At 48.4% G+C, this 27501-nt stretch overlaps 1 protein-coding gene across 3 annotated transcripts in view; it reads right to left on the reverse strand.

Moving 5' to 3' along the window:
- Brd1 (bromodomain containing 1) overlaps positions 1-26786 on the reverse strand; it is a 45088-nt gene extending 18302 nt beyond the window's left edge. For 2 of the 3 annotated variants that reach the window (XR_008220633.1, XM_052748591.1), the window contains exons 1-6: positions 22084-23464; positions 12219-12375; positions 7266-7397; positions 6714-6842; positions 5956-6268; positions 2777-3037 (exon numbers count right to left, since the gene is read on the reverse strand). Coding sequence is in view for 2 of the 3 variants with exons in the window: in XM_052748591.1 (XP_052604551.1) it covers positions 2777-3037; positions 5956-6268; positions 6714-6842; positions 7266-7397; positions 12219-12375; positions 22084-23450 (2359 nt within the window). In the remaining variant the exon portion in view is untranslated. Of the gene's footprint in view, positions 1-2776; positions 3038-5955; positions 6269-6713; positions 6843-7265; positions 7398-12218; positions 12376-22083; positions 23465-26728 lie in introns of those variants that run through there. The other variant, XM_052748590.1, reaches the window with a different exon arrangement.
- Positions 26787-27501: the final 715 nt, after the last annotated feature.

Below are 27501 nucleotides of genomic sequence, written 5' to 3' on the forward strand. Positions count from 1 at the left end.
CAACTTAGCCACAGACAAGGTTAAGCCCCATTCACCAGCACATAGACTCTACTCTCCCCAAAGCCCCTAGTTAATCCACTAAATCCCAATAAATGTAAAAGGTCTGTGGGCTCAAGCTTGTCCCACAGTCACATCATGACCCCATTCTATGTGTCCCTCAGCATTCAATTGGCTGGAATTCTCCAACCTTAAGGTCTGCATGGAAGGCCTCCTGACAAACACCCTGCCTCTCACACTGCCCAAGCCAGCCAGAACCGATTTCATTCCTCAGATGTTGATCTTTGGGGCCTGGCTCCCAACAGCTGTCCTGCTGATGTTTCCTCTAATGCAAACAACCTAAATGTCACAAAACACAAAAGTGTTGTTTAATTAAAAATTAAGTGAGACTGTTTATTTTACATTAAGGAATGCCTAAGTGTGAAAAATCTATGGTCATTCTCTAAAAATAACAGATTTTTTTTTATTGGTCACAAGGTCTCTCAAGGTCCTAGCTGGTCTAGAACTCAATATGTAGACCAGGTTGGCCTCTACACTCAAGAGTTCTACCTGCCTCTGCCTCTTGAGGACTGGAAATAAAAGCATTTGTGACTGCACCCAACCAAAACACTCTTAATGGGGCCCTAAATCCCATGCGCACAGCTCTGCCTCAGAATGGACTGTCAGGCTGTGTCCTCCTCCATTTCTCTCTCTCAGCTAACAGGAAAATGTTCTTTTCTTGAGTTTTAAACAGGGGCCAACAGCGATTCTAGCATTTGGTGCAGCGATCATCAACACGCTTCCTGTAAAGTGGCCCAACAGTACAAAGCACCCGATCTGGTCTATGGGCACTGCTGGCTCTTCCTCCAAGTCTAAGACTTGAAGTAAAAAGAGGACACTCAGCCCTGTAAAGCCAGCACATGAGGAACTTTTAAGGGAGGAAAAATGAAATGCTGCACACAGCTGTGAGGAAAGGTCAGGATTCTCTTTCAAGAGCAAGCCACTGCATTATCAGTGAGCTGTCCTGCCACCAGATGATTCTTCAAAACACATAATGCACAGGTCACTGGGTGGCTGGACCCAAGGGTCCCCCTCAGCCAGTGGGAAGAGGAGCCTGCACAGGGCTACCATGGGAACCAGGCAATGACATTACCTGTAACTCACCACAGAGTGCAAATAGCAGTATCTCGGGTGCATCTGTCTGTCAAAGGTCCCACGAACAAATGTTCCTTTAAAAAAAAGCATAGAAGCCGGGCGGTGGTGGCACACGCCTTTAATCCCAGTACTTGGGAGGCAGAGGCAGGCGGATCTCAGTGAGTTCGAGGCCAGCCTGGTCTACAGAGCGAGATCCAGGACAGTTTGCCATGTTCTGGTGATCAAGCTTTTAGAGAATAGGGGGGAAATATGTCACACACTCAAGGATAAAACCCTTACTTTATGGACCCATCCAACCTGTTACCTAAGTAAGGTAAAGGGTGTGTGTGAAATTTACAATGGGACACACTCAAAGTAACTTCTAAGGCCAGAACTCAGGGGCATTAGCCCTACCTTCTGCTGGTTGCCAAGCACAACTGCATAAAAGAAGCAACCAGAAAAAGAAGAGGAAAGTGGGCTACAAGATTGTCACCAACTGTTAATCTATAGGACCGAATGAAACATGGCACAAACCTACTGAAACGATGTCATTATGAGGAGCAGGTCAGAGCCACATCTACTGATGCAGACAGTCGTACAGATCAAAATGCAAACTACAATAGCCTGGGTCTTGTTTTAATGTTTTCTATTCCTATTTGGATGGGGCAGAAAAAATACAGAGGGAGATCACAAGCCAAACTGCTAACAACAGTGGCACAAGCAGCTCTTATTCTTCTTTCCATCTCATGGAACTAAAATGTGGTGAGTGTGAGGAAGGGGATTAAAGGGTGATAAGACTCTCTAAACTCTCCCCAACACACACACACACACACACACACACACACACACACACACACACACACACACACACACACGATGACCTTCTCATCATGCAGGTTCCCCACTGGGCAGATGAGTCTCTCCTGTATCTCCTCCTGCCCCATCCTAACATCTCAACTGTCCGGCTCAATGCTGCTAGGACAACATGGTGTCCACTGAAGGTGAGCCACAAGAAAGGTCTCAGGCTGCTGGGAAAGTGTCTGGGAGTAGGCCTGTGCCAAGAAGTACCTCAGTCTCCTTCCTACCCCCACACCCAGGGCTGGGTGTACTCTGGCAACACTACTTTTTAAACGTCTTTCAGAAAGTTGTCACCAAGTCAGCAGGATACCTTAGAGGGGAGAGGTGCTCACAAGGCCTGACCACCTGAGTTTCATGCGCAGATCCTGTAAGGTGCCAGGGGAGAACCAGCTCACACTAGTGTCCTCTGACCTACACACACACCAAGTCAGAACAATTTTAGGCTGTCTAACCATCTAATACTCTGCCTCAATCTACACAATACAACATAGGTGTTTCTTACTCCTACCACAGAAGCCACCTTCAACACAGTATCCGATCTAAACTATCCTTTTAAGTCTTTCAGGCTCAAGTTACAGAAAATTTCATTCCATGCCTTTAAGCTTGTAAACTAAGCACCAAAATACACACAGCCAGCACACACCAGAACATCCTTTCAAAGGGCAACAGAAACCTGGAAGGAACAGCCAGTAATCAGAGTTCTAGGACCCTCAAAACCTACAAAGTCATGGTTACTACAGAGCATCACTCACGCCTGAAAAGAGACACCCATGTCCATGGGTGTGGCCCTCCCACCCCTCGTGCTTACCTTCCTCCCCTGTGTCCGGCCCCAGTGGAGTAGCATCGTCTTCAAAGCCTCCTGTCCCTGTCCCTATGGATGGGGACTGGCTGTGCTGCTGGCTCAGCTTGTTTCGGAGAAGAGCAATCTCTTTTTTGAGCAGCTTTGCCCGTTTACTCCGTGAGCCGCTGGACTTCATGGAGCAGGTGAGGTCCAACTTGTCCAGTAGCTCTCTCAACTGCTCCTCCAAGCCCATGTGGGCCCTGTTGGCTGGGTCCAGCAACCTGTCCACTGAACCAAAGAACACGCAACATTAGTCACCTGATCCTTGGGCACCTCTAATAACACAGTTTCCACTATCCTTTAGCCTGCCCATAGCCAAAGCTCCAGCGTCACCAATTGATGCCAAACAGACTCCTCTACCCTCACTCTGAACCCATGAAAAGGCTGTTGCCACAAGGAGAAAAAAAGACACTCCTAAGAGAATTTCCCCTCAGTTATCGAGACACAAAGGAACAGTATAGCTACAGTAGAGGATATACAGGTAACATATGTTACATATGTAACATATGTCTACACAGCAGGACTCCTGCAAGTCCTGCTGTGTGGACAGCCCATTCCAAGTGAGGGGGACAAAGACCACCAGCACTCAAACAAGATGGACTGCCAACAGAAGTGACAGTGTGCAAATATGCTGATGTGGACTGTTTACACATCGCAAATGTCACCCTAGCTGAAGTACTCGCACATGAGTTACTACTGGCCATGGACACTAGGCTGCAGAGTCCACAGGTCTTCCCAAATTCTAGGAACACTTGACTACAGAAGTCCTCAAAACTTAAACTAGTGAAATGGCCAAAGAAGTTCTTTAAACTTCGTGAAGATAAAACCAAAAGAAGAACAGGAGGGGTAAAAGGAAAACACAGAATAAAGGAGATCTGCCCAGACCTGGGAGATGGCCCAGCTGAAGTGCCCTGTCTACAAGAACACTAATCAGCACTGGGACATGAACAAAAATGCCCCAATGGGCTGACTCAAGGCTTATAGTCACACTATTTCTAACAAAATCTCAAGTTAATACCTCAAATGCATTCAGGTAAACAAAATTCTTTTAATTTGAAGCACCAAACATAAATAAAAAAACATAAAGTATTACCCTAATTTTTCAAGGTTCATTTCTTTCTGTTCTTTGGTTGTTCAGACAGGGTCTCACTATGCAGCCCAGGCCATTCTCAAACTTGCAATCCTCCTTCCTCAACCTCCTGAGTGCTGGAGTTTTGGTCATGAACTACCATGACCTGCTTGTCTGCTTCTTTTTCAATAGGACCATTATCTTCATTATAGCATTACAGTATGCTCAGGACAGTGGCAAAGGTACCCATAGCTGGCCTTGCCACAGATCACCCTTTCTTTCTACTCCAATCACTGAGAAGAAATAAATTCGTACTTTTCATTATTACTTTCCTCTTTGACAACAAGCCTGACAGAGAAACTTATTTATCAATGGTACAGTCAGTTTCCTAAAAGTGTCAACTTTGAGACCTCCAAGCCCTGCCCATTTAAAGAACATGACAATCAGAAGCTGTGGGGTCAAAGGCTCCCAGGTATCATTGGGCTCCTCTGCTTCTAAGTTAGGACAGCCAACACCACCCAGAGTCCACAACAAACAGACGAGTTTGGAGCACCACCCTTGCCTCCACACAGCCTGGAGAACAGAACATGGATGTACGTGGAGGACTAAGGGTCCCTCTATAATCCTGGTGGCTATCAGACTCAGCTCCAACAGAGACTGCTGGGGAAACACCTCAGCACAAGATGTTTCTGATTTAACTACACTGGACCTATATAGGCTCCAGAGATCTGTTACCTCTGTATGTGCATGTGTGCATGTCTACTTTTCAAGACAAAGCCTTATGTAACTCAGGCTGGCCTTAATTCACTATGTATCTGAGATGACCTTGAAATCTGAATCCTTGCACCATGCCCAGTTTATTCAATGTTGAGATCAAACCCAGAGCTTTGTGCATGCTAGAGAAGCACTACTACACCACACACTCCAGCCTGTTTACATTTATTTTCTAACTATACTTTGTGGATCAGTTTTGTTTTTAAGAAAGGGCTTTAGGATGTAACTCATGCTAGCCTGGAAATCATTACAATCCAGACTGGCCTTGAACTTGTGGCAAACTTCCTACCTTAGCTTCCTGAGTGCTGTGACTACAGATGTGTGCCACTGTATCCTATCTTGAATTCTATCTACCCTGTATGCCCTGTGGATGCCTGAGTACTGAACAAAAAGATAAAGTGACCAGCTGGTTATAAAGAAGGGAAAGTATAGAGTAAACATAAAGTCAGTAAAGTCCCACCATTTTCCTGGACAGTAAACAGCAGAAGAAAAAGGGGGTCAAAACAGGAACACGGGACCTCAGGTTTTGGTAACAATTTTGAATACAGGAAAACCCATGTGGAAATTCGCCTACTGAATAAACAATTAAGGGGCAAGAAGTTTACAAGAACTGACTGGAAGACAGGGTATGGTAATGCACATCTTTAATCCCAGCACTCAGGAGGCAGAAGCAGGTAGATTACTGTCCATTCCAAGCCAGCCTGATATACATATTGAGTTCCTAGCCAGCTAAGGCACCAAGTAAGACCTTGTCTGGGAAAAAAAAAAACCCTGCTTGGAGGAAGTTGATGAGCAACTCAACAGCGTGTGCCCGGTGGGGCCCAAAGTATAAGCTCACCCTGGATTCCTGGAGGGTTAGGCCAAGTATTGAAGACAGGCTAAGGCCGTGCCCTCTATGAACACCCATAAGCATCCAAGGAAAGGGGTCAGAGGCAAAGCCAATGTTAGCTCCTCTTTCTATTTCTCAGCTGAAATACAACTATCAATAGCTAGCTGCCTTCTCACTGCAAGACCTCCTCAGAAGCAAGGTCAGGCCCTTCGAGTACAAATCCTCAACTCTACTGTCTTCTTGGCCTGTATCACGTAGATCTGGGCTGAACTAGACATTTGTTCCTAGCAGTGGGTATGTGAAATGTGGCAAGGCCCAAGTGAGACATACTGTGTATACAACACACATGGAGACAGGAAATCAAAGAGCACCCTCAGTAGCAGTTACGCTGGCCGCATGCTGGAATCTTAACTCTATATACAGTCTGAGGGAAAAAGCATCTGCCATCTTCCTGGCTGAGTGCTGGGTTCTTACCATCTTCCCAGGAGAAAGGCCGCCGAGGGGCTGCGACAGGTCGCTCAGGCAGGTGCATTCCTGAGGCCTCTTCCAGGCCGATGCTGTCCACCTCACGCCGGGCCTGCCTCAAAACAACACCTCCCTGATCTCGCAGCCTCACTGCAGCTCTATAGAACACGGTGTCCTTGGCATTGTACTTCATGCAGTTATCTACAATGAGATTAAAATCCTCCTCAAACGCATGGAGGTTTTTATACCCTTGAGCTTCTAGCCTTTTCCTCATTGTGGCAAAGTCCATGGGATGTTTAATGTGATCCAAATAATCTGGTACCTAATTTTAGAGAGGAAAATAAACACTTACAAACCAAAGAAAAATCAAAATATATTTCATGCCATATAACCAATCACACCTGATACATACTCCTCCACCCCAGACTAATTTCACATAGCAACACTAAGCCAATCCAAACTAAGCCCAATCATGGCAGGAACCTTCCCAATCTAGCTCCTTTAACTACAAGTACATCAAGTGGAGTACCAGCAGAGCTAACATCACCAATACCTAAGTTCTGAGTAGAGCTTCTCACCTGGGCACTTTCAATGCTTTACAATGAAACACATAATCTTTTACCATTAAAATATTACTCATTAATTAAATAATAATGCAAATTAAGAATTCAAGTAACTTCTCTCCCAGTTACATGTTTACTAATCAAACAGCAGTACAGATCCAGAGTCACACATGAGGCAGAACAGTGAGCCATAGCAACACTCACCTCCTTTAGACTCACGGGCTGGGCAAAGATTTTTGCAGGGTCCTTCTCCTGAAGCTGCTCCAGGACTGAGCGTAGCAGCACAGTCAGTGGTGTCAATCGGAGCTCCATAGCCATCTGCTCCACCTTCACCTGGCAACAACAGCACACACTGTCTGTCTCTAGAGGATTGTGGGTACACCTCTCTTGAAGACCATGGCCCCTCACATACTGCACAGTCACAGAAGCAACACCCCAACCATCAGCACAGAGCAGCCTAACGCAAGCCACCACCTACCACAAAGCGACTTTCTATGTGCAAGGACATGTGCTTCTTCTAAGACCGAGTTTCCTTTAAGCCCCTTGCAAATTCAGGGGATAGCCACCCAAACAATGGCACCACAAAGGCACCACGGGACCAACTCTACGGTGGGGACATGCTGTGGGGTAGGGACAGCAGTACAAAGTCAGCAGGCACACAACAGCCACTCCGGAGCATCTCCAGTGACATCCACGACAGCAGCACGAGGCCATCCCGAGACGGCGCCGGCGGGCGGCGGAAGCCCAGGGCCTCACCTGCTCCCTCTTGAGCTTCTCCCGCTTGCGCAGCAGCTCAATCAGCAGGCGGGCACGCTCCAGGTCGTGTCGGAGCCGCTGCCAGTACTTCAGCTTCTCTTTGGCAGCTTTCATCTCTTCATCATTTTCTCTCTGAGAAGATGAAATGAAACTTCCCCTCAGTCAAACCTAGAGGTCTTCCTGCCAGGGGTCTAAAAAGCTCAATCAGGTGAGACAAAAGGGTTACCTGGGACCTCTTCTCTTTCGAGAGTCCCTGTGAGTGTGCTGTGACTAAGGGACAGAAGGGTCCAGGAGGGTCCATGACACCAGGGTTCTTGGCTTGATCTCCAGAGCGGTGGGGGGTTGGAGGGAGTACAAAGGAGGTACACAAGAATACAAGGCTGAGCTCTCCTGACTGGCAATGGAATATTACCCAGGCTCAGTTCTGGGCTCAGCAGGTTAGGTGTAGGGATCACTTCTAACCCCTTAGAGACAAGGGTAGGCAGCACTGCAGTCACCAGTCACACCTCTGTCTTCTCAGGTGACACAGCAGTATATGGGACAGCACATGTCCTAACCCTGTCCAACTCTACCCAAGTCATCAAACCCCAAACGCAGCACTGGAAAGCCAGGAGACGCAGTGGTAGGAAAGCAATCTGGCTCTGCCTGGACATGTGGAGGTCAATGCTAGAGCTGCTCAGAGTTCTAAGCAGAGTAAAAAGCCAAAACTACCCACAATAGTCCAGGGGCCTAGTAGAGTCCCTCAAGGCCAGAGTGTCCAAAGAGTATCCTTACTATCTCACAAAGGTACAGAAACAAGAGCCACTGCCACAGAGACAGCACACATCCCTCGATAGCAATCAAGGAACCCAAACAAGACCAGAGTCCTATTTACAATGGACCAGGTTTTCCAGCCACTTTCCAGGAAAGTCAACATGCCACATACTCTCAGTATTCCATGCATCTTATTCAACCAAGATCCCAGATCTCTGCTCCCCAACCCAGATTTCACTTTCAGGCCAACCCACACTCCCCTTTTTGCCACCCCAGAGTGAGCCTGTCCAAGACCCCTGGTCCTCATGCAACACCACAGGGGTCATTATCCAAAACTAATACCTACTCTTTGCTCTATGGAGAAATGTATGAGACTATCTCCTCACAGTAACCCACATGTCCTGTCCCTATGATAAAAGGGTGAAGAATGACCTACACCAGAAGTTTGTCCTTCTGCACTGATGCAGGACAGCAACCCAAAAGTACCAACATCTGCCAACCATGAACAAAGTGATGCCACCCAGCTGCAGAGTACAGGCCACAGACATAAGACCCTTCTCTCTCTAGATGGCTTTGCTTCTCATGGCCCGTCCTCAGAGGGCATCATAGCAGACTCTGCAACCCAGGCTACCAGCACACTGATCAAGAATGTAGGGTATCTGGGCAGTGTCACCACTCAAACTGATTGGGCAGCCACTCTTCATGGCACGAAGAGTGGCGGCACAGGATGGGTTGGGGCGTGATCTGTTTCCATCCACACACTTCAGCGCTCATATCTGTGTAGAACTTCAGGTTATACCTGGTACTACTGAAAATTCCTAAGCATTTAGTTGGGGCTGATGACAGTATCATCCATGTATACATACACAAAGTCAGTAAATACATGGAAAGGTGAATTCAGAAACCAGATGCCACAGCGCACACCTTTAATTTCAACTCTCAGGAGGCAGAAGTAGGCAAAGGCAGAGCTCTGTGAGTTCAAGCCAGCCTGGTCTACATACATAGCAACTTCCAGGTCAATCCTGTCCCAAATCAAAAAAAAAAAAAGAAAGAAAAAAGAAAAGAAACCAAATACCCTAACAACAAATACCCTAACAACATTCGGACAACTTCCTGCCCACTAGTTGGAAACAGACTTTAAGTAACTTCAAAAGGACATTTGGCCTGGCAACCCCTGTGAAGCAAATGAAATCTCCAGATTATAAATAGGCCTATGCTTGTGTATTTAAGGACAAGCAAAATGCAGTTTTTTTTTTTTCAAGGCCTGGTTTTAATCTTTAAAAGGTCATGTGACAGCTGAGCCACTACCATACTCCAACATGCTACAGGTTCATGAAGAAAGGACCCTGTACACACATCACCTCATTTTAAAAATCCCTGCTTGCTCGGTGCTGCTCTGAAGCAGTCTACTTTTCTACCTAGCAGTCAATGTGGAAGTCTTCACAGGAGGCTAAAAGCAGAGTAGTTTCTGAAAAGGGGAAGTTCAGAAGTGGTCCCCCACTGCCAAGAAGAAACACATGCACTCCATGCTTCCATTCCCAACACATGTCGGGATCCAGGTGCTGGGAGGAGGGAAGATGGCCAGACCCAACCCCTAACCAGGACCAGTTCAGCAGTCAGGCCAACACCCCCTATACTGCAGGGACAGGTCAGCTCATCTATGAAGCACAGACCAGTTCCGCGGCAATGGCTCTCATATGCTACAACCATGACCCCAAGGGCAGCTAGGCTCAGCTATGTCAGACTCCCAGACCTACAGGATGGTATGAGCAGGAGGGTGGAAGTACAGAGGCCCCAAAAAGTTAGTGGGACAGGAAAAGAGGAAACAAAAACAAAAATAAACCAGAATGAATGGGAACTTGCACACACAAAGCCACCCTAACCCACCTACCATAGCACCGCCTCAGCAGACGGCACCAGACAAAGTCCCTGCCTTTTCTACCAGACTCAGACCTGTAGAGACCTAGCACACAGCTAGGGAAGCCTCTCTACTGCAACACTGACAGGCTCAGGTACAGCACCCCCAACCTCAGTGATGTCCTCTCTCAGAGCAGCTCACCCTGTCCCACTGTCCCTTAGCCCCATGCTCCCCAAGGTCAGCCACAGTGGAGAAGTAGTCCAATGGTCTTCTCCCAAAGACTGGCTGCTCCAATGGCAACACTCAGAGCCATAAATAGATAGATAGATAGATAGATAGATAGATAGATAGATAGATAGATAGAGGGCTGCATGGAGCCTTATTGTCACTAGGACTATGCAGGTATGGCTTACAGCCTTCAGCCTCAAGTCCTGTCTGGTCCAACACTGCATAGCAGTCCCCTCTGCCATGGGCAATGCCTTCCACTTCCCTTTTTGGTGATTCTAGAATGCCCTAGCCCAGGAACACCACAGGACTTATATCCTCAAATTCTGTCTGCTCCCCTTCTCTGGTGGCCTCAATGTCCTCTGATAGCTGGCAGCAAATACTCTTCCTCACAGACCTGTCTCTAAAAGGATGAGTCTAAATGAGTACAGCACTGGACAGCTTTTCCGGAGGACATGGTATGACCCCCTGGAGGGCTGTCTTTGCCACCTTGTCTTATCCCCCCTTCCTATCTTCTTTCCTGTAACCCTTTCTTCCTCCCGGCTCCATCTCCACACAAGCCACCCACAGGCCTTCTGGCAACCCATGTCCTTCATTCTAAGCTCCTATGTATGCAAAGGAGAAGAACCCAACAGCTGAATGTCCTACCACTGTATTGACAGCATTCCATTCTTGTTGACAATCTACCAAAAGCATTCCTCCTCTGTGGTCCATACTCAGCTTATTTAGAGTATCCTCTAGCCCAAGACAACACATTAGGTCTGGATTCTCCACTTCTCTCCACATCTTATTTTCAACACTGCTATCATCACACAAGCAAAGACCAAAAGCAGTGTTCCTACCAATGCCCAGTTTTGACAAACACTTCTTCTCCACTTCATGGCTAATAGCCCTAAGACCCTCTTGCCCTAAGACCTTCTCCTCTGGTACCCAGGACAAGCAGGCATGCTGGGAACCCCCACTGGGGCTGTGCTTTGAGTAGAGAGTGGTAGAAAGAATAGCAGCATCTCACAACAAGTGAAGTAAAGAACATGGTTGATTCACTCAACAACGAAAATAGTCTACTGTGCTAGGCACTTCAAAGTCTGGTGATTCCTTGACACTCCTCAGATAGGGCTGCTTCATAAACCCCAGTAGCCTCCGAGGAGGCATGTGTCCTCAATGAACAGACACAGTTGGCCTACAGAATGCAGCAGAGAAGACCAGACACTTGGGAAGCCCTGGATTGCCCCTTCCACTCAGATCAGACCCACAGTCCAGCAAGTTCTTAGATCCCAGAGGGGCAACACTTGGCCACTTGCAGATATGGGTGTCTAATCAACACAGCAGGCTCCAGTACCACAGCTCATCTGACAGCCAGGGTACAGGATGAGAGTCCTGAGCTCATTCCATGGCCGTGCCTGTGACAGCTTTGGGGAATCAACAGGATTCTACAGACTTACACTTCCATTAAAGCTGGCTGATATTTTACAGATGCAATGATTAGCTCCATCCACTAGAACCAGTAGAGGCCACCAGACATCTATATTTGGGCAATGTACTCTTCCAGAGGACCCAGGTTCAAAATTCTCAGCACCCCCAGGGCAGTTCACAACTGTCTGTAACTCCAGTTCCAGAGGATCTGGTACCCTCACACAGACATACATGTAGGCAAAACACCAAAGCACATAAAAAATAAAATAAATCGCCTCCTTTCCTCCTCCTTGCTGTAGTTATGCTAAACTAACAATTAGAGCAAAGCCTTTAAATCGATTACTCCTTGTGCAATACACTCAAGGCCCAGCACAAAGATCCCACCCATCAGATCCAGGCTGTCATCAAGCCTCCCTCCCTGTCTTGAATATCCATGTGGCCAAAGTTGTACAGCATCTTTGGCCATTCCCTTCCTTCCCTGGAACTGGCAGAGCACTGGACACAGCAGACACCATCAGTGTACTTGGAGTAGGGATGGCAGCACAACTCAACCCTGAGGTCACACCAGACCTTGAGGATATATGAGCTACCTTGCACACTCTGCAGCTTAGCCACTCAAAGCCCAAGGGTCAGGGGACAGGGTCTGATCAGTGTGTTCAGAGGCAAGTGACATCAAAAGGCAGATGGGGGCAATGTGCACATACCTGCTGCGTGTTTCTCTGGGACTGCAGGCTGGACTGGAGCCGCCGCAGCAGGGGAGCACCATTCCTAGACAGCCTTTTGAGTAACCAGTAGCTGTGGGCTCGCTCCACAAACTGCTTCTTCCGCTGAATGGCCACCTGATTCGCAATCCTATTTAATCTAAAACATGGAAAAACTCAGAGTTTAGCTTTGAAAAAGCATATTTAAAAGTGTTTGCATTTAGAAAACTAGATAGGACAACTTTACCTTCCATAACACTGCAGGTCTCTCCCTGAGCCATGACACACATAGTATCTATGGTCCCTGGTACTATGAAAACAGTTCATAACCTTCAGCTATCTGGAGATTTCATCCACCAAAATAGTCATCAGGTTAAATGTCTAAAAAGAAACACAGCTGAACAAACTTGAAAACCTTTGATCCTATATGGTCTACTATCTACACATAGACAGACCAGTGTCGATCACTGTCAGCTGAGATGCTGATGGACTCTGAGGTCAGAGCTTGCTCTCACAGGTGGCACTACAGGCCCTGGTCCCACTCAACCCTGAAGCACAACAACATGAAGCTGAGCAGCCCACCAGCTCAGGCTGACAACACAGTCTGCTCTTAATAAATAAATGACAACCATCTTCTGAGCCACTTCATCCCTGGGGGACTAGAAATGAAAAGCTGTAAAACCTCTGCAGAAGGGCGGCCAAACCATCAAGCCTTTAAAGGCTGGTCAGAGAGCGCCTCTGCTCCTTTTCCCGTACCACTGAAAAAGAGCTCAGTGTGCCTCACAAAGACACTGAAACAAACTCCACCAAAACCGACCATTTCAACACTACAAAACTACAAAAGTTGTAAGGTATTCCTTCAGTAAAAATTTCTAAGTTCACATTTTTTCTTTTTTAAAAGAATCAAACCTAAGTTTTACAGAACAATCAAGGACCACCACCACTGGGTGGAAACTAGCTCTGCAAGGCCAGCTTGCTCTTGAGAACGCTGCAAATCTTGAGTCTGCCAGCCTCCTGGAGAGCTCTGCTAAATGTACTGGCCTCTGTGGCTCTGCATGTTCAGTATGGGTGGGTCTGGCACCAAGGCCATGAAGCGTATCTCCAATGACAAATCCACCAAAAGACTCAGATGAAGACAGTAAAGTAATTGAGAGACACCTGAGGATGTACCAAAGTCCCACAAGAAACCATGTCATAGGTCAGGCAGGCCTGGTCACCTCATGAGCTGCTTTCCTGGGTATAGCCTAACTTTGTTTTCACCACTTCTGACTACACACCTGTACAGTAAACTATGTAAATCCCAAGAACATGTAAAGGACAGAGGGCTTTAACATGGAAACAGATCGATTAACACTACATGTAGGGTTATTTTAATCATCACATGAGGCAGTACAGATACAAGATTTTTTGTTTGTTTGTTTTTGTTTTGTTTTTCAAGACAGGGTTTCTCTGTGTAGCCCTGGCTATCCTGGAACTTACCTGCCTGGGCCTCCCAAGTGCTGGGATTAAAGGTGTGCACCACCACCACCTGGCTCAGACACCAGATTTTTTTTTTTAACAATTTAAAAGCCCAAAGAAATGCTGATTAGCAATTTGCTTTAATAAAGAAAGCTTCCAATTACATTAAATAAATAAATAGATAGATAAACAAACAAATAGAAAGCCAGGCAGTGGTGGCACCAAGCCTTTAATCCCAGCACTCGAGGCAGAGGCCAGTGGATCTCTGAGTTCAAGGCCAGCCTGCCTGGTCTACAGAGTAAGTTCCAGGACAGCCAGGACTGCTTCACAAGAAACTTGGGGGGGGGGGGGGGGGGGGGGGGGGGGGGGGGAATCCTTTCTTTAGTGCAAGAACTTGGAAAAATGTGAACAGCATGCAAGCTGTAAACAAGACTGTTTACAAATACATAAAAATACATTTAAAATGTGCCCTACAGGTATGTATCCAAACACCAAATGCAGAGTCTGACTTACCTCTAGTGAGCAACCATGTGCCTTGGAGAAAGAGAAGAACAGGCACAATACTTTAAGCCCCCAGAAGCAGACAACCCCAAAGCAAGCATGTCTACTGCTTCATCCCACACTCCCAGGCCAACTACTAATTCAGAGAAAGCACAAGGAAGAACAGGTCAAGCCACACCACTGACAGGCCACCAACACAAGCCAGGCATGAGACCCACAGCACACAGGGATCTGCAAGTACAAGTGACCAAAGGAACTCCTAGAAGGAAAGAGAGATGCTACTCCAGTCTGGATCTAATTTGTCCCACATCTCTGGTGATACTGGTACCCAATAAGAAGACCAAAGGCTGACTGCTCTGGCTTCCTATTTTACCATGTCATTTCTACTGCCCACACATGCTCCTGTCATAATGTCATTGCTCTGATGTGATTCAGCCAGAGAATAAATTGATGTGATACCTAATCTTGTACTTTCAGCTCCTCAAGCTGTGATTTCAAAAACTTTCCTTTATAAAGCACCCAGCCTTGTCTATTTAGTTTTTGTAATTAAAAACTGACACAGGTATTATGTCAAAGGCACAAGTAAAGCAGGATTATCTAGAGGAAAAGCTCCTGAAGCCAGCCCTATAAGGCAGAGAGCACTCAGTCCCTGGCGATGGAAGGGGGCTGTGCAGGGGTTCAATAAGAAAGACTCATGTAACACAAGCCAGTTACAAGAGTGTTTACTCCAGAGTAACTTATTAACCACACATCTGTTTTGTGAGCTTTTTGATACTGTATTCTATTTAAAAATTTAAATGTTGGCAAGAGTACACTCAAGAGTTTCTCCAGCCTTCCTGAATACAGCTAATAAACAAAAAGAAAAAAACAAAATGCAAGAGAAAAAAAACTAAATGAAATGAACCATTTTTGCTGAAAAGTCTGAAGAGATGCTTGCAAAGAGAAGGTGGTGAGTGACTCACATACTCTAACCTTTGGAGGACTAGGTTTTGCCCACTTTTAGCTAGAAAAATCCTAAATCTAAAGTGGAAGTCAGCTGGGCGGTGGTGGCGCACACCTTTAATCCCAGCACTCGGGAGGCAGAGCCAGGCGGATCTCTGTGAGTTTGAGGCCAGCCCGGTCTACAGAGCGAGATCCAGGACAGGCACCAAAACTACACAGAGAAACCCTGTCTCAAAAAAAAGAAAAAAGAATGAGAACAGGACCAGGGACTGCAGAGCTCCAAAGGTGACCCTGTGGTACTCAGCTACACTTGATAATTCTAATTATGTTAGTCTCTGGTTTTTTCCTTATTTAGAATTTCCTAGGCAAAAATCATGAAGTGGGAAAATGACATTACTTCTACCTATACACGTGCACAGATCCAGAATCTCTGAAAATGCTTCACACAAGTCATTTCTGGAGAGTGCAATTTGTGAAACCAGCCTCCATTCTTACCCAACACTTCCCACACATCCTAAGTCATGTTCAGGACAGCTCCACGGTCAGGCTGGCAAGAGTCTCTCATCTTACAGTATCAATAAGTAGAATTAGTAAATCATGGGGGGGAAAAGTATTTTAAAGCCTTAGTTTTTTCCTCCAAGGACTCAAAAGCCTAGAATTTACCTTTAGGCATAGAGCACACACACCCCCTCTGGTCAACAGATGGCCACATGAAGCCTGGAACTGCCAAGACCACAACAGTTACAGTCACCGAGAGAGAGCTGGCAGTTGGGCATCCTCACTGGCTGCCTATAACAAGACACTCACCACAAGGAAATGACCAGGAGCCAAGATCTCAGAGGTGACAGCTCAACTGTGGCAGAGGCCACTTTTATTATAAATGCTATCAAATGGTCAACCACTCACATCCCATGAGATAGTGAGACCCTCCAGGGCCTCTCCCTCCCAATGCCCATCTCCTACATGTTGGTTAACTTGCCAGCCTGCTCAGGTAACTGACAGCCAGCACAAAGGCAGGGGAACGGAAGCACCATGGAGCAGGAAAGCACCTGAGGATGAACACTTATTCTAACCATCAGAGCAAAGACTGGCCAAGCAGAAACAACCCTCAGTCTGGAACCATTTTCAAGTCTTGCCACAGATGTCAGATAGACACCAGGAAACAACACCCTCACAAACAGCACAGTAAAAAGACCAACAACAGCTGGGCATGGCGGCACATGCCTTTAATCCCAACAATTAGGGGGAGGCAGAGGCAGGTAGATCTCTGAGTTCTAGCCAGCCTGGTCAACTGTGAGTCTCTGTCTCAAACAAAAAACTCAGCAACACCACCATCACCCATAGAGAACAGGAAACCTCTAAATCAGTGGCTCTCAACCTAAGGGATGCAGCCCCTTTGGCAAACCTCTATTTCCAAAAATATATGCATTACGATTCCTAACAGTAGCAAAATTACAGTTATAAAGAGCAACAAAAATGATGTTATGGGGGGGGTCACCACAACACGAGAAACTGTATTAAAGGATGGCAGCAACAGGAAGGTTAAGAGACTCTAGACAACTACAGGAGGAAGACTTATTCCACATCAGGCACAACTTGAGTGAGCCAGAAGGAAACACCAGACAAACTCATTCTTCCGGGTATCACAAAAGACTGAAAACATCCAAACCAGGAAGGCTGAAGAGACAGTCACAGCAGCAGCTGGAATGGATTTCAGTACAGAAAAACCCAGCCCTGTGTCCACAGGGCACCACCCGGTGCCTGGTCTGTCTACCCCCAGGCTCTCTGGCCCCTGACCCTCCTTTTGGCTCAATGACCTGACACCTCAGAACAAAACAGCTATCAGAATGGTCATCCCTATGACTCACAGGGCCCAATCACTGTGAGGCAGACTGGGTTGGGGCATGGAACAGGAGGCACAGAGTATGGAGCAACAGCCAGGCATCTGAGATTATCTCTAGAAGATGGGGATGTACAGGACTTGGGGCATGTTGGTGCCCTTCCCCACTGCAAAAGCATAACTTAAAACCTACGTCCTGGCCGGGCGGTGGTGGCGCACGCCTTTAATCCCAGCACTTGGGAGGCAGAGCCAGGTGGATCTCTGTGAGTTCGAGGCCAGCCTGGGCTACCAAGTGAGTCCCAGGAAAGGCGCAAAGCTACACAGAGAAACCCTGTCTCGAAAAACCAAAAAAAAAAAAAAAAAAAAAAACCTACGTCCTGAAGGGCACCTGACCACGTACGGGCATGTGTGTAAATCTTCACAATCCATGTATAAAGGCGTACACAGTTCACAGCAGAACACTAGCAATAAGTAACTAGGTGAATAAATGGGGGTCTTTTTTGTCCCCCCTCCCTTTTTTTTCATTTTGAAAATTTAATACAGCCAAACTTGGGTCTCCTCTGACCTCAGGATCCCAAGGGAAGGGACCCTGGGCAGCCCTGGCACCAAGTCCATCCCACTGTTAGCTTTAAGTGGACTCACACTGGGCAGCAGCAGCAATGAGACTGCAGGAACAACCCTCCCCCAGCAATAAACTTCTAAAATAAATATCCACCTCTACCTCTGGCAAAGTAACTATGATGGGAATTAAGAGGAGGAAATCAACCACACTGGAGATCCCCCTCTTCTGAGTGCCCAGGACAGAAGACCCAGGCCCACTAGGGAAAGGTGTCCAGATGGTGGGAAGAGTCAGTAAGATGGGTGGCCTGTATACACAGATTTCAGATCAATAATGATACAGCTTTACAAGGGCAGGCTAATGTAACACATTAGAAGGAATGCTGCTGCGGATCCCCCAGACCAATTTGGCTCTTTCCACTTGCCAGGTATCAGGGTGGGCTCCTGCCTTCCACACCATAGTATGTTATTTTACACTTTTCAGTTGGTTCTGAATGCTTCCTCCCCAGTATCACTGTTGTAGCTGCATCTGCCTGCTTTCCAAGGCCCTCCCACAGCAGCAAACATCCCTATATTTCTCTCAGTAGATGCAGGGCAGGGCTTCCACCTGGGAGGGATGGAGCCAACCTATGGCAGATGGAAATGTTTATCAAATACAGATGCTCTTAGACATGATGGGGCTACATGCTGATAACCTCATACAAGTCAAAAGTTCATTTCTTGCATCTATCCTACCAAACAGCCTAGTTAAACAACCCAGCTCCCCACCAAGTGTTCTCAGTCATCCTCTTTGTGCAACATCTTCAGAGTGTATGATCTATACTGCCAGCCCAGAAAGGGCAAAATTCAAAGTGTAGTTTATACTGAATACAAAGCATTTTCGTATGCACTCATTTTCAAAACTGGTAACTCAGCCAGGCATACTGCTACATACCTTTAGTTCCTGTGCTCAGAAAGTAGAGGCTGGTGGATCTCAGTGAGTTTAAGGCTAGTCTAAACTACACAGGGAGCTCCAGGACAGCCAAGGCTACATACATAGTAAGACCATCTCAAAAAAAAAAAAAAAAAAAAGGGCCGGGTGTAGTGGCACACCTTTAATCCCAAGCACTCAGTAAGCAGAGGCAGGTGGCTCTCTCTCCTGGAAATAAAAGGTATGGCCCTGCACAGCCAGGACTCCACGGAGACTCAAGCACCACCCTCACCTGCCCTTCTCGTCCCTCCTCTGTGAAACAGACTGGAGGGAGATGAGCAAGGTGACAACAGATTCCATCAGAAGAGCATAGAGAAGGACTAAACACACACAGAAATGCTTTTCCTAGAAAAACAAAGTCTCAGACTTCCCTCTGCAACCTTCCCCACTTAAATACCTATGTTCTTCAAAACTTTTTCCCTTTTGGAGACAGGGTCCCTCGACGTAATCCTGGCTGTCCCAGAGCTCACTATGTAGAGCAGGCTAGACTTGAACTCAGAGATCTTCCTGTCTCCACGTCCCAAGGGTTGGGATTCAAGGTGTACACGAACATGTGAACCCAGCACTGCCCATGCATACTGGTTACAGCTAGTGCCAAGGAGGTGTCCACCCAGAGATTCACAGAAAGTTCCTAAACAAGTGGGCAATCCAGGAATAGCTGCATCTGATCTCCAAAGTTCATGACTTAACAAATAAAAAGGAATCTTTATGCTTTACAAATGCTAAGTAATAAAAACATGAATAAATACTCAAGATACACTTTTTTAAAGTTTTCCTCAAGTAACTGCTTGGATGGGTCCTTGTCCCTCCCTCTTCCAGTGAGACCTGCCTCCTGCTGAACTAGCCTGGAATGTCACATGACAAGACACTCTAGTTGACAAGACTAAACTTTGAGAAGCAGCAGCCTCTGCCTCCAACTAGAGCCCAGGCTGTGCACAGGCTCTGCCCTTCATATCCCCCCACCCCAAAGGTAGGTCCAGTCCCATGTAACCAGCAGACTGAGGGCACCAAAGATAGCAGAATACTCTGGAGACTGGGGCAGCACAGACTCTTAAGTTCAACAGTACAAACATCTGGTTCAGGTACACTCTTCATCTCTATTCAAAGCTGACTTAAGTTTGTTCCTAAATTAAGTAAAGAAAAAAAGAGGGGAGCGGAGAAAATGTGGTTAAAGGCACTTGTTTCTCTTGCAAAGGATGTGGGTTCAATTCCTAGCACCCCACATGGTGACTCACAAAAACCACCCATAACTCCAGTTTCAGAGGATCTGAAGCCCTCTTCCAACTTTGACAGGAACCAGTCATACACATGGTGCACATACATACATACATGCAGTCAAAACACTCATACACATAGATGGACAACTCTTAAAGCAGCAGCAGCAGCAGCAGCCAGGCATGCTACCTTATGCCTGTAATTACATTAGTTAAGAGGCTGAGGCTGGGGCTGGAAAGATGGCTCAGAGGTTAAGAGCACTGACTGTTCTTCCAGAGGTCCTGAGTTCAATTCCCAGCAAACACATGGTGGCTCACAACCATCTGTAATGAGATCTGGTGCCCTCTTCTAGCATGCAGGAATACATGTAAACAGAACACTGTAAACATAATAAATAAATTCAAAAAAAAATCTTTAAAAAAAAAAAAAGAGGCTGAGGCTGTGGGTTTGAGACCTGCCTGAGCTACACAGTGAGATCCGTCTCAAAACAAAACAGAACAGGACAAAACAAAGTAAGACAGGACAGGACAGGACATGGTCAGTACTTAACAGATTGCAGCAAAAGACTCCCAAGGATGAAGCCAACGCAGTGTGCTCACTAAGTCCCAGGTGATCCTGGCCCACAGATAAGACCTTGTCTGGAGAGAGGTACATGAGCCAGGCTACACCTCTTCCCTGCTGAATCTACAACAGACCCTGAAGTATGTAAAGCATCCAGTTCTCTCCTCAATGGCTCTGGCCACAGAAGGCCAGAGAGCCTTTGTTCTCACCTGCAGATCCTCCTTCCAACAGTCCCACCCAGCTGGCAGCTCTCATGTTCCAAAACCTGAACATCAGGAACCGCAGGACAGGGTACAGGATTGCACCCATCACCTGCAACAGGTATATCTGGCGCTGGCGGGAGAAGTACTGATAGACTGCTCTTTCATTTACTTCAGTTTTGGTAAAACTAAACTTCTTCACGATTCTTGAGCAAGAAGCTCTTGCTATAACCCTATCCTTTCTGCCTTGGGGGTAGAAATCCCAGTGAGGCTACCTTTTAAGTCAGGCTGAAAATTTTACAAACACAGGCATGCTGGTTCACACAGGGGTCTTGTCTGAGCAAGGAGTTATGCACGCTCTCTTCATTCTTGACTCACTGACTGTAAGGAGGTATAGCTCTACGGTAGGTAACACAGCATTTACAAAACCGTGTTAAAACTGTGCTCCCAACTCAGCCAGAAAGCTCACTGTGGCGCAGCGGCACCCACCTCCACTGTATATGCACAAGCTAGTAAGAATGGGCAACTTCTTCAAAGCAGACCTTAAAAAAAAAAAACTAATGTTCACTGTGTTCAAGGCAGCCTCAGCCCTTTAGCAATAAAGACATCTTGAAAGTCCACTTGTTTGCCAACTACGTGTTTTTACAGAGCAGTCTGTCACTAATACCCACATAAGTGGCTGTCGGCTTCACCTGAGCGCCATCATCTCAGGCCTTTACATACCTGACCAGATTACACCCACAACCTTCACAGAAAACGACCTCAAATGGGTGCTATGATGTGAAAAAGAATAGCTTGTTTTTGTTGTTTTGTTTTGTTTTAATAATGGAACAAAAAAGGCAAGCCAAGGAGTAAGTTCAAAAGACACAAGGATTGAGGACAGATCAAGGCAGATTGAGGGGGATTTGAAACAGTCCCTAAGTAGCACAGAAGAGCACAGCAGGACCCAACTCCTACCACCAGGAACACAGACTGTGGGCCTTCACACAGCAGCCCTTCTGTAGATAGGCAACATCTGCACTACTGAAGACATCATCAGCAAAAGAAAGAAAAGTCAGGTGTGGTGCTGAGCACCCTTGATCCCCAACTTGGGAGCTGGAGGCAGAGGATCCCTGTGAGTCCAAGACTAGCAGGAAGCCCACCCCTCTCCCTGATAATAGCAGCTCTCTCTCTAACCCCACCTCAGAGGGCACCTTACAGAGGATGTGGTGGCTCACTTTTCCAGCCACACGTTTTTCTTTAACTTTTTTACAAAGTCCCAAAATCTGTTGGCAAGGGAGTTTAACTGCATTAGAAATGGGAACAAAACCTAGGATGCTATGAAATCCAGAAACCCAAGGTTGAGTGAACACTAATGTGTCTGTAGCTCCTATAACGATGTCTGTCTTATTATACTCAAGGCCAAGTAGTCACAAAGAACTTTAAGTTATCCCAATCTGGAACTTCTCTTACATTTCTGTCACACTGGACAGTAGCAAATGAATGGAGACATGGCTTAGGAAACAAACAGACTATCAGGAGGTACAATAGACAAATGGCAGGACTTTCTGCAGGCCTTAATTTGTGTTCTCCATCAAGTCCTTCAATCCAGGCTCAGCTGAGCCAAAGCTCAGACGCACTCACCTCTGAGGGGGAATATACGGAGCACACACGGTCGGCAGAACCGCACAGGGCTCAGCCAGTGTTTTCTTAGCCTTTTTTGCTTTTTTCCTGACCTTGGACGTAGACCTGACCGTTTTGACTGAACTTTCTTTTCGACAGACACCATTTTTCATTTCAACATCTCCATAAATGTTCAGAGGCCTCCTGGTACAGCCTGGAGGTGTGTGGACATCACAGTAAGCAGTCTTTCTGACAGAGAATGTGGTGCTGCCTCCAGTCAGCTCCTTCACAGGCTCCATCTTCATGTACAAGCCAGCCTTCTGGGCACATGTCACATGGAATGCTGTGTAGCAATTTGCTTTGTGGCACTGAATGCAGGCACCCACGCCTTTCTGCTTACAGAGGTAGCACGTCAGTTTCCACCGAGCAGGAGGTATGTTCCTCACACCATCGATGGGCTCAATGAATACCGTGTTGGCAAAGCCAACCTCTGGGATCCACAGGGCACACACCACATGGCCCCATCGGTCATCGTCTGTCTTTTTGAAGGCACCACCCTTATTCGGGCACAGCACGCAATCCGCAGGGCGGGCCCGAGACTGCAGGCAGTGGCGGCAAAGCCACTGGCCCTCAGGGATGTAGGGCACCCCGTAGCACTCCTGGTGCACAGCCAGGTTACACATGTCACAAAAGAGTATAACATTGCTGTTCTGACACTCCCCATCCATGCAGATGCAGCAAACTGCATCCTCATCAATCAAGGACTGCTGCTCACCCTGCTTCTGGTTCTCACAATAGGACTCCTTCTCAAAGCGATCCATCAGGAACTCAAACATATTCTGTGACACAGCAGAGACACAGTCGCCCTTCCGCTTCTCGTTGATGATCTCTAACCAGGCATAATCTTCCTCATCCATGTCGTACTCCACCTCATTGTCCAGCTCCTCAGCTGACTTCTCAATGAACTTGTAGTACACAGGGGGCCTCCTGGGTGCAGAAGGAGGACTATACTCCACAATCCGCACCTTAGGTTCGGGAAGAGCACTGGCTGAAGCTGGGGTGCCATGGGTGCTAGGGAGGGCTTCGTTTTTCTTTTTGACTCTGTTGTTTTTGTGACGCTTAGTTCGTAGGCAAACAGGTGGCCTCTCACTGTTTTCTTTATTACTGTTGCATTCACTCATTTCTTGAGCAGTGAGGTCATCTTCTAGTATGATCTCCAAGGGATCAAAAATACTGATCCGATGCAAACGCCCTTCAATTTCTATCTCCACCATCCTTTGAGCTTGTGCGTATGTCAATGTTTCTCGAGTGGGGGAGTGTTTAATACTGCACGGGGAAGAAGGATGCCTCGCTGCAGAGCCTCGATGACATCGTCCTTTCCTCCTCATTTGGCAATGATTACCTAAAATAAAGTCAAAGAAAAGTTAATTCCAGGATGACAAAAGACTTCAGACAACCACAAAACAGGCTTGGTAACACTAACAAATCAACTCAACACCCCACAAATGAAGCTCAGAGCTTGAATATTTCTGAGACTTCCAAACAACTTCTCCTAGGACATTTCAATAAGCCTCCAATAGTACCCCCTCACCACACCCAGGTAAAGGCACTGACAGGCACAGAGGCAGCAGGAGGCAGCAGCCCTCAGGGTTCTTGCTGAATAGCTAGGGCACAGGTGCATACCACCCACAAGTCACCTTTTTAGATCAAGCCAAAAGTCACCTACAAAACAGCAACATACCCTCCAGAGTTGAGACCATGGTCTCTTTCTCACAAGTATAGGATTGTTTTTCAGATAGACTTCACAACACACAGAGACCATGACCTGTGGCCACAAAGCAGGCATGCTCATTGGCTACCTAACCTTAACAACCCTTTAGGTCTCCTTTCTCTTTCCCACTACTGCACAGCTGAGTGCTCCTGGAACCTCGCTGCTGGGGGCCAGAAGCTTCCATAACTCAGCAGCATAGAGTAGTCCCTTGTCTCCACTAACACAACCCCATCAGGACTTAGAAGAGAACCCTGAGCATAGCTTCCAGAGCCTACACAGTGACCACCCTGGAAACTCTCATGGGCAGCAGCATCGGCCTTTCCCTTTCAGTCAGGCTATGTACTGGGACACACACTCTTCAAGTCAACCTAGTTGTGGACAAGATGCAAAAGGGCATCTCTGTTCTCTTCCTGACACACTTGACACTGCTCAGCTCTTGCTGCAAAGAAAGGATGGGCTCCCTCAAACCACAAATAGCCTGCAGAATTCTCCCACCCCAACAAATCAGAGTCCTTATCACTGGTTCACATGCCTGAAAACTTCAATGCCAAGATTTGCTCATTTCCAGTGTGGACAAAATCAAGGTGCTAACAGCCTACACTCCCACCTCACTGTAGTAGACTCCTTTTAGTTTTCCTGAGGTGACTTGGTGTCTGTGTACCTTATGAGCAGACATGCCCATTCTGAACCACCAGTCAAGCAGGACAAGCATATGGAGGAACAAGGACCGAGACCACTCAAACTGCTCCCTCTGAACAAACCCACTTCACTGACAAGAAGCAAAGTTAGGCTGATTCACAAACATTCCAAGCTGACATGTCAGAATAGCCCAGAATCAGAGCTCTTGAGGAAGCCTGGATTCACAACCTCACAGTTATCTTACCAGTCTTTGAGAAAAGCCCTCAAAGAGCAAACTTCACATTTTAAGTCCCAAAAAGAAATCTCTGCAAATCCTATATGCAGTTTTTAAGATAGATCTTACAGGTTGCAGAAACCCACACTTTGTGTGAAAATTAGATGCTATCTCCCTTGGAACAGGAACAAGAAGAGGCTGTGGTCAGCCAGACCCCAATGCACCTGCATCTGTGGGGCCTCCCGGTGCCTACTCAACTCTGGATTCTCAGGGAGCTACCAGCAAATCCACCCTAGCCAGCCCTAGGCCTCCAGCAGCATCCCTTAGTGAGATAGGTACACATGCAGTTGTCAACATCCTATCCTGCACAGAAAGAACCATGGTGCACAGAGAGAACCCACGGACACTTCACAAATCACTACCAAGGCAGGGTAGAAGCCATAGCTCCCAGATTAAAGACAAACATGTAATTTTCTCTTCTACAGTAAAGTACTGTAACCAGCCCTTCAAATCCCACATTCTTCTACTGAGCACTGAAGGTCTTTAAACCACTTTTCTACAAGAACTGAACCTAATGCTTAATGGCCACAGCCGCTCTGTAATTTGAAAACGTAATTGTGACCCGAGGAAAGAGGGCATTTAGCAGCACTGCTCAGCGCGGTGACCAACAATCTCATCTGCTTCCTCGTTTTTTCCTATACCCAGCACTTTGACCCTCCGGCTCTGTGCAGCAAAAAGCATTTCCATGGAGGGATCAGCAAAGGCAAGAAGCATGCTTCTCCAGAAATAACTGTGCTAAACACATGCTAAAAAGCTTTGCTGGCAAAAAGAGGGAAAGACTGCACGCTCAAAATCAGCTCAGTTCATTTCCTGCCCGGTGTTTGTAGGCAAGCCACTTACACTCTTCCAGCTTCTACCCCTCACTACAAAAGCGCACACAGGAAAGAGACACACCTCTAAGGGTGGTGTGACCATTCAAGGAATGAACACAGACTCAGACCTTGCTAGACCCAGCAGGTGTTAAGACAGTAAATAAATTCCCCAACTCTGTAACTATATGTTACCAGATGATTGAAACTCTAAAAACAGTCGCAGCTGAGTGAAGGGAATGTCCTCCACGAAGGGGGCGGTTTCCTAGGTTCCTAGGTGTGCTTAAGTGTGTCACAACTGCCGTGCACGAAGAGGAGGTGTGTTTTCTGCAAATTATGCCCAAGAAAGTTGCTTCTCTCCTAAAGGCCCAAGAAAGCCGCGCACGCGCGTTCGTTTCTCCGCGTTTCCTGCACACATCCACGGAGTTTGGCGGAGCTGCACACTTGCTCCGGAGATACCAGGACGCGCTCGACTTAGGAAATCTTCCGAGCCCGTCCCTCTTCAAGGGAGTTTCCTGTCTTGGCAAAATAGATCGGACCTATCTGTTACATAATGCGACCCGCTCCGCACCGCCAAGGCAACGGGGCGAGGACGTGGGCAGACGCCGGGAGGAGACCCCAGGCCTTCCGCCTCCTCCGCAGTCCGACGCCCGGCGTCGGTGTTGCTCCGGCCGCTCAGTCAGCCGGGACGCCTAGAGCCCGCCCGGCCCGACTGCTTCCCCGCCTCCTGAGCCCTGCCGCCGGCTCCATTCTCTTGGCCGCGCCTCCCGCGCCGCGGCGGCCTCCTTCTACGCCTCTGTCTCCCCGACCCCGCCGCGGCCTCCGTGTCCCTCTCCGCCCCCACCCGGCTGCGGCCTCCGCCTCCGCGATCCCGCCGCGGCCTCGCCTCCCCGACCCGGCCTCTTCGGCAAGCCGCCGGCCCCGATCTCGGCGGCCCCGGCCGCGCCGGCTCACGGCGGCCCACGCCGGCCCGGTCTTCTCAGTTCCTCCGGGGGCCTCCGCGCCCGCCAGGCCTCACGGCCTCCCGGGCCTCGCCGCCTCGACTCTCCGGCCTGCCTCCCCGCCCGCGGACAATGCGGAGCCGCCGCCGCCGCCGCCGCCGCCAAACATGGCGCCGGCACCTCCGCCCCGGCCGGCGAAGCGGGCGGCGAGCAGCGACCGCCAGACACTCACCTTCGGGGCGCCGCGGCCGCGGGAGCCCGGCGGGCGGGCAGGCGCGGGGGCCGGCGCGGCCGAGGCGGCGCTAATGGCGCCGCGGCTCCTCCGCCAACGGCCGCGCAGCCGAGCCCCGCCGGGCTCCGGGGCGCGCTCGGTCGGCGGCTCCGGGCCCGCAGGGCGCCGCGGCTCGGGCGGGGTCGGCGGCGCCGGCACGGCCGGCTGAGGCCGGCTCGGGGCCCGGCCGGGCGGAGGACGCGGACTCGGAGCTGCTCGGACGCCTGCCGAGGCGCTGCTCGCTCCCCAGCGAAGCAAACAATGCGGCGAGCGCTCCGCCCGGCGCGCTGCGTGCGAGACGCGCCCCGCCCGCCGCCGCCATGACGCGCGCCGCGCCAAGCCGGGATGAGGGGGCGGGGCGGGACGCGAAGGCTGGAGTGGGGTGACCAGGAAGGGTGGCTCTCGGCGAGGTAGGGTGGGGGAGCCCGAGGAGTGAGGAGGGGGAGGAGTAGTGCTGCAAGAGTGGGGTGACTCGGCAGGGTGGTGCTGAGGAAGAAAGGGTGGGGCTCCTGAAGGGTGAAGGACTGCTACAGGAGTTGGGGGGGGGGGGGGTAACCAGATGGTGTTTACTGGGGGGTGCAAGTGGCCCTGAGTAGAGCGAGAATGCTGACCCTAAGGGCAGGTAGGGTTTCCTGAGAGTGTGTCTGTTTTCCGAAGGGGTGGTTCTTGAGGGAAGCAACGGTAGGCATCCTAAGGGGGATAAGTGAGGTTCGGATAGTGTCAGGTGACCGCGG

This window comes from Peromyscus californicus, unplaced genomic scaffold (assembly GCF_007827085.1).
Source record: "Peromyscus californicus insignis strain IS unplaced genomic scaffold, ASM782708v3 Scaffold_20__1_contigs__length_68692818, whole genome shotgun sequence".
Classification (NCBI taxonomy): Eukaryota; Metazoa; Chordata; class Mammalia; order Rodentia; family Cricetidae; genus Peromyscus; species Peromyscus californicus.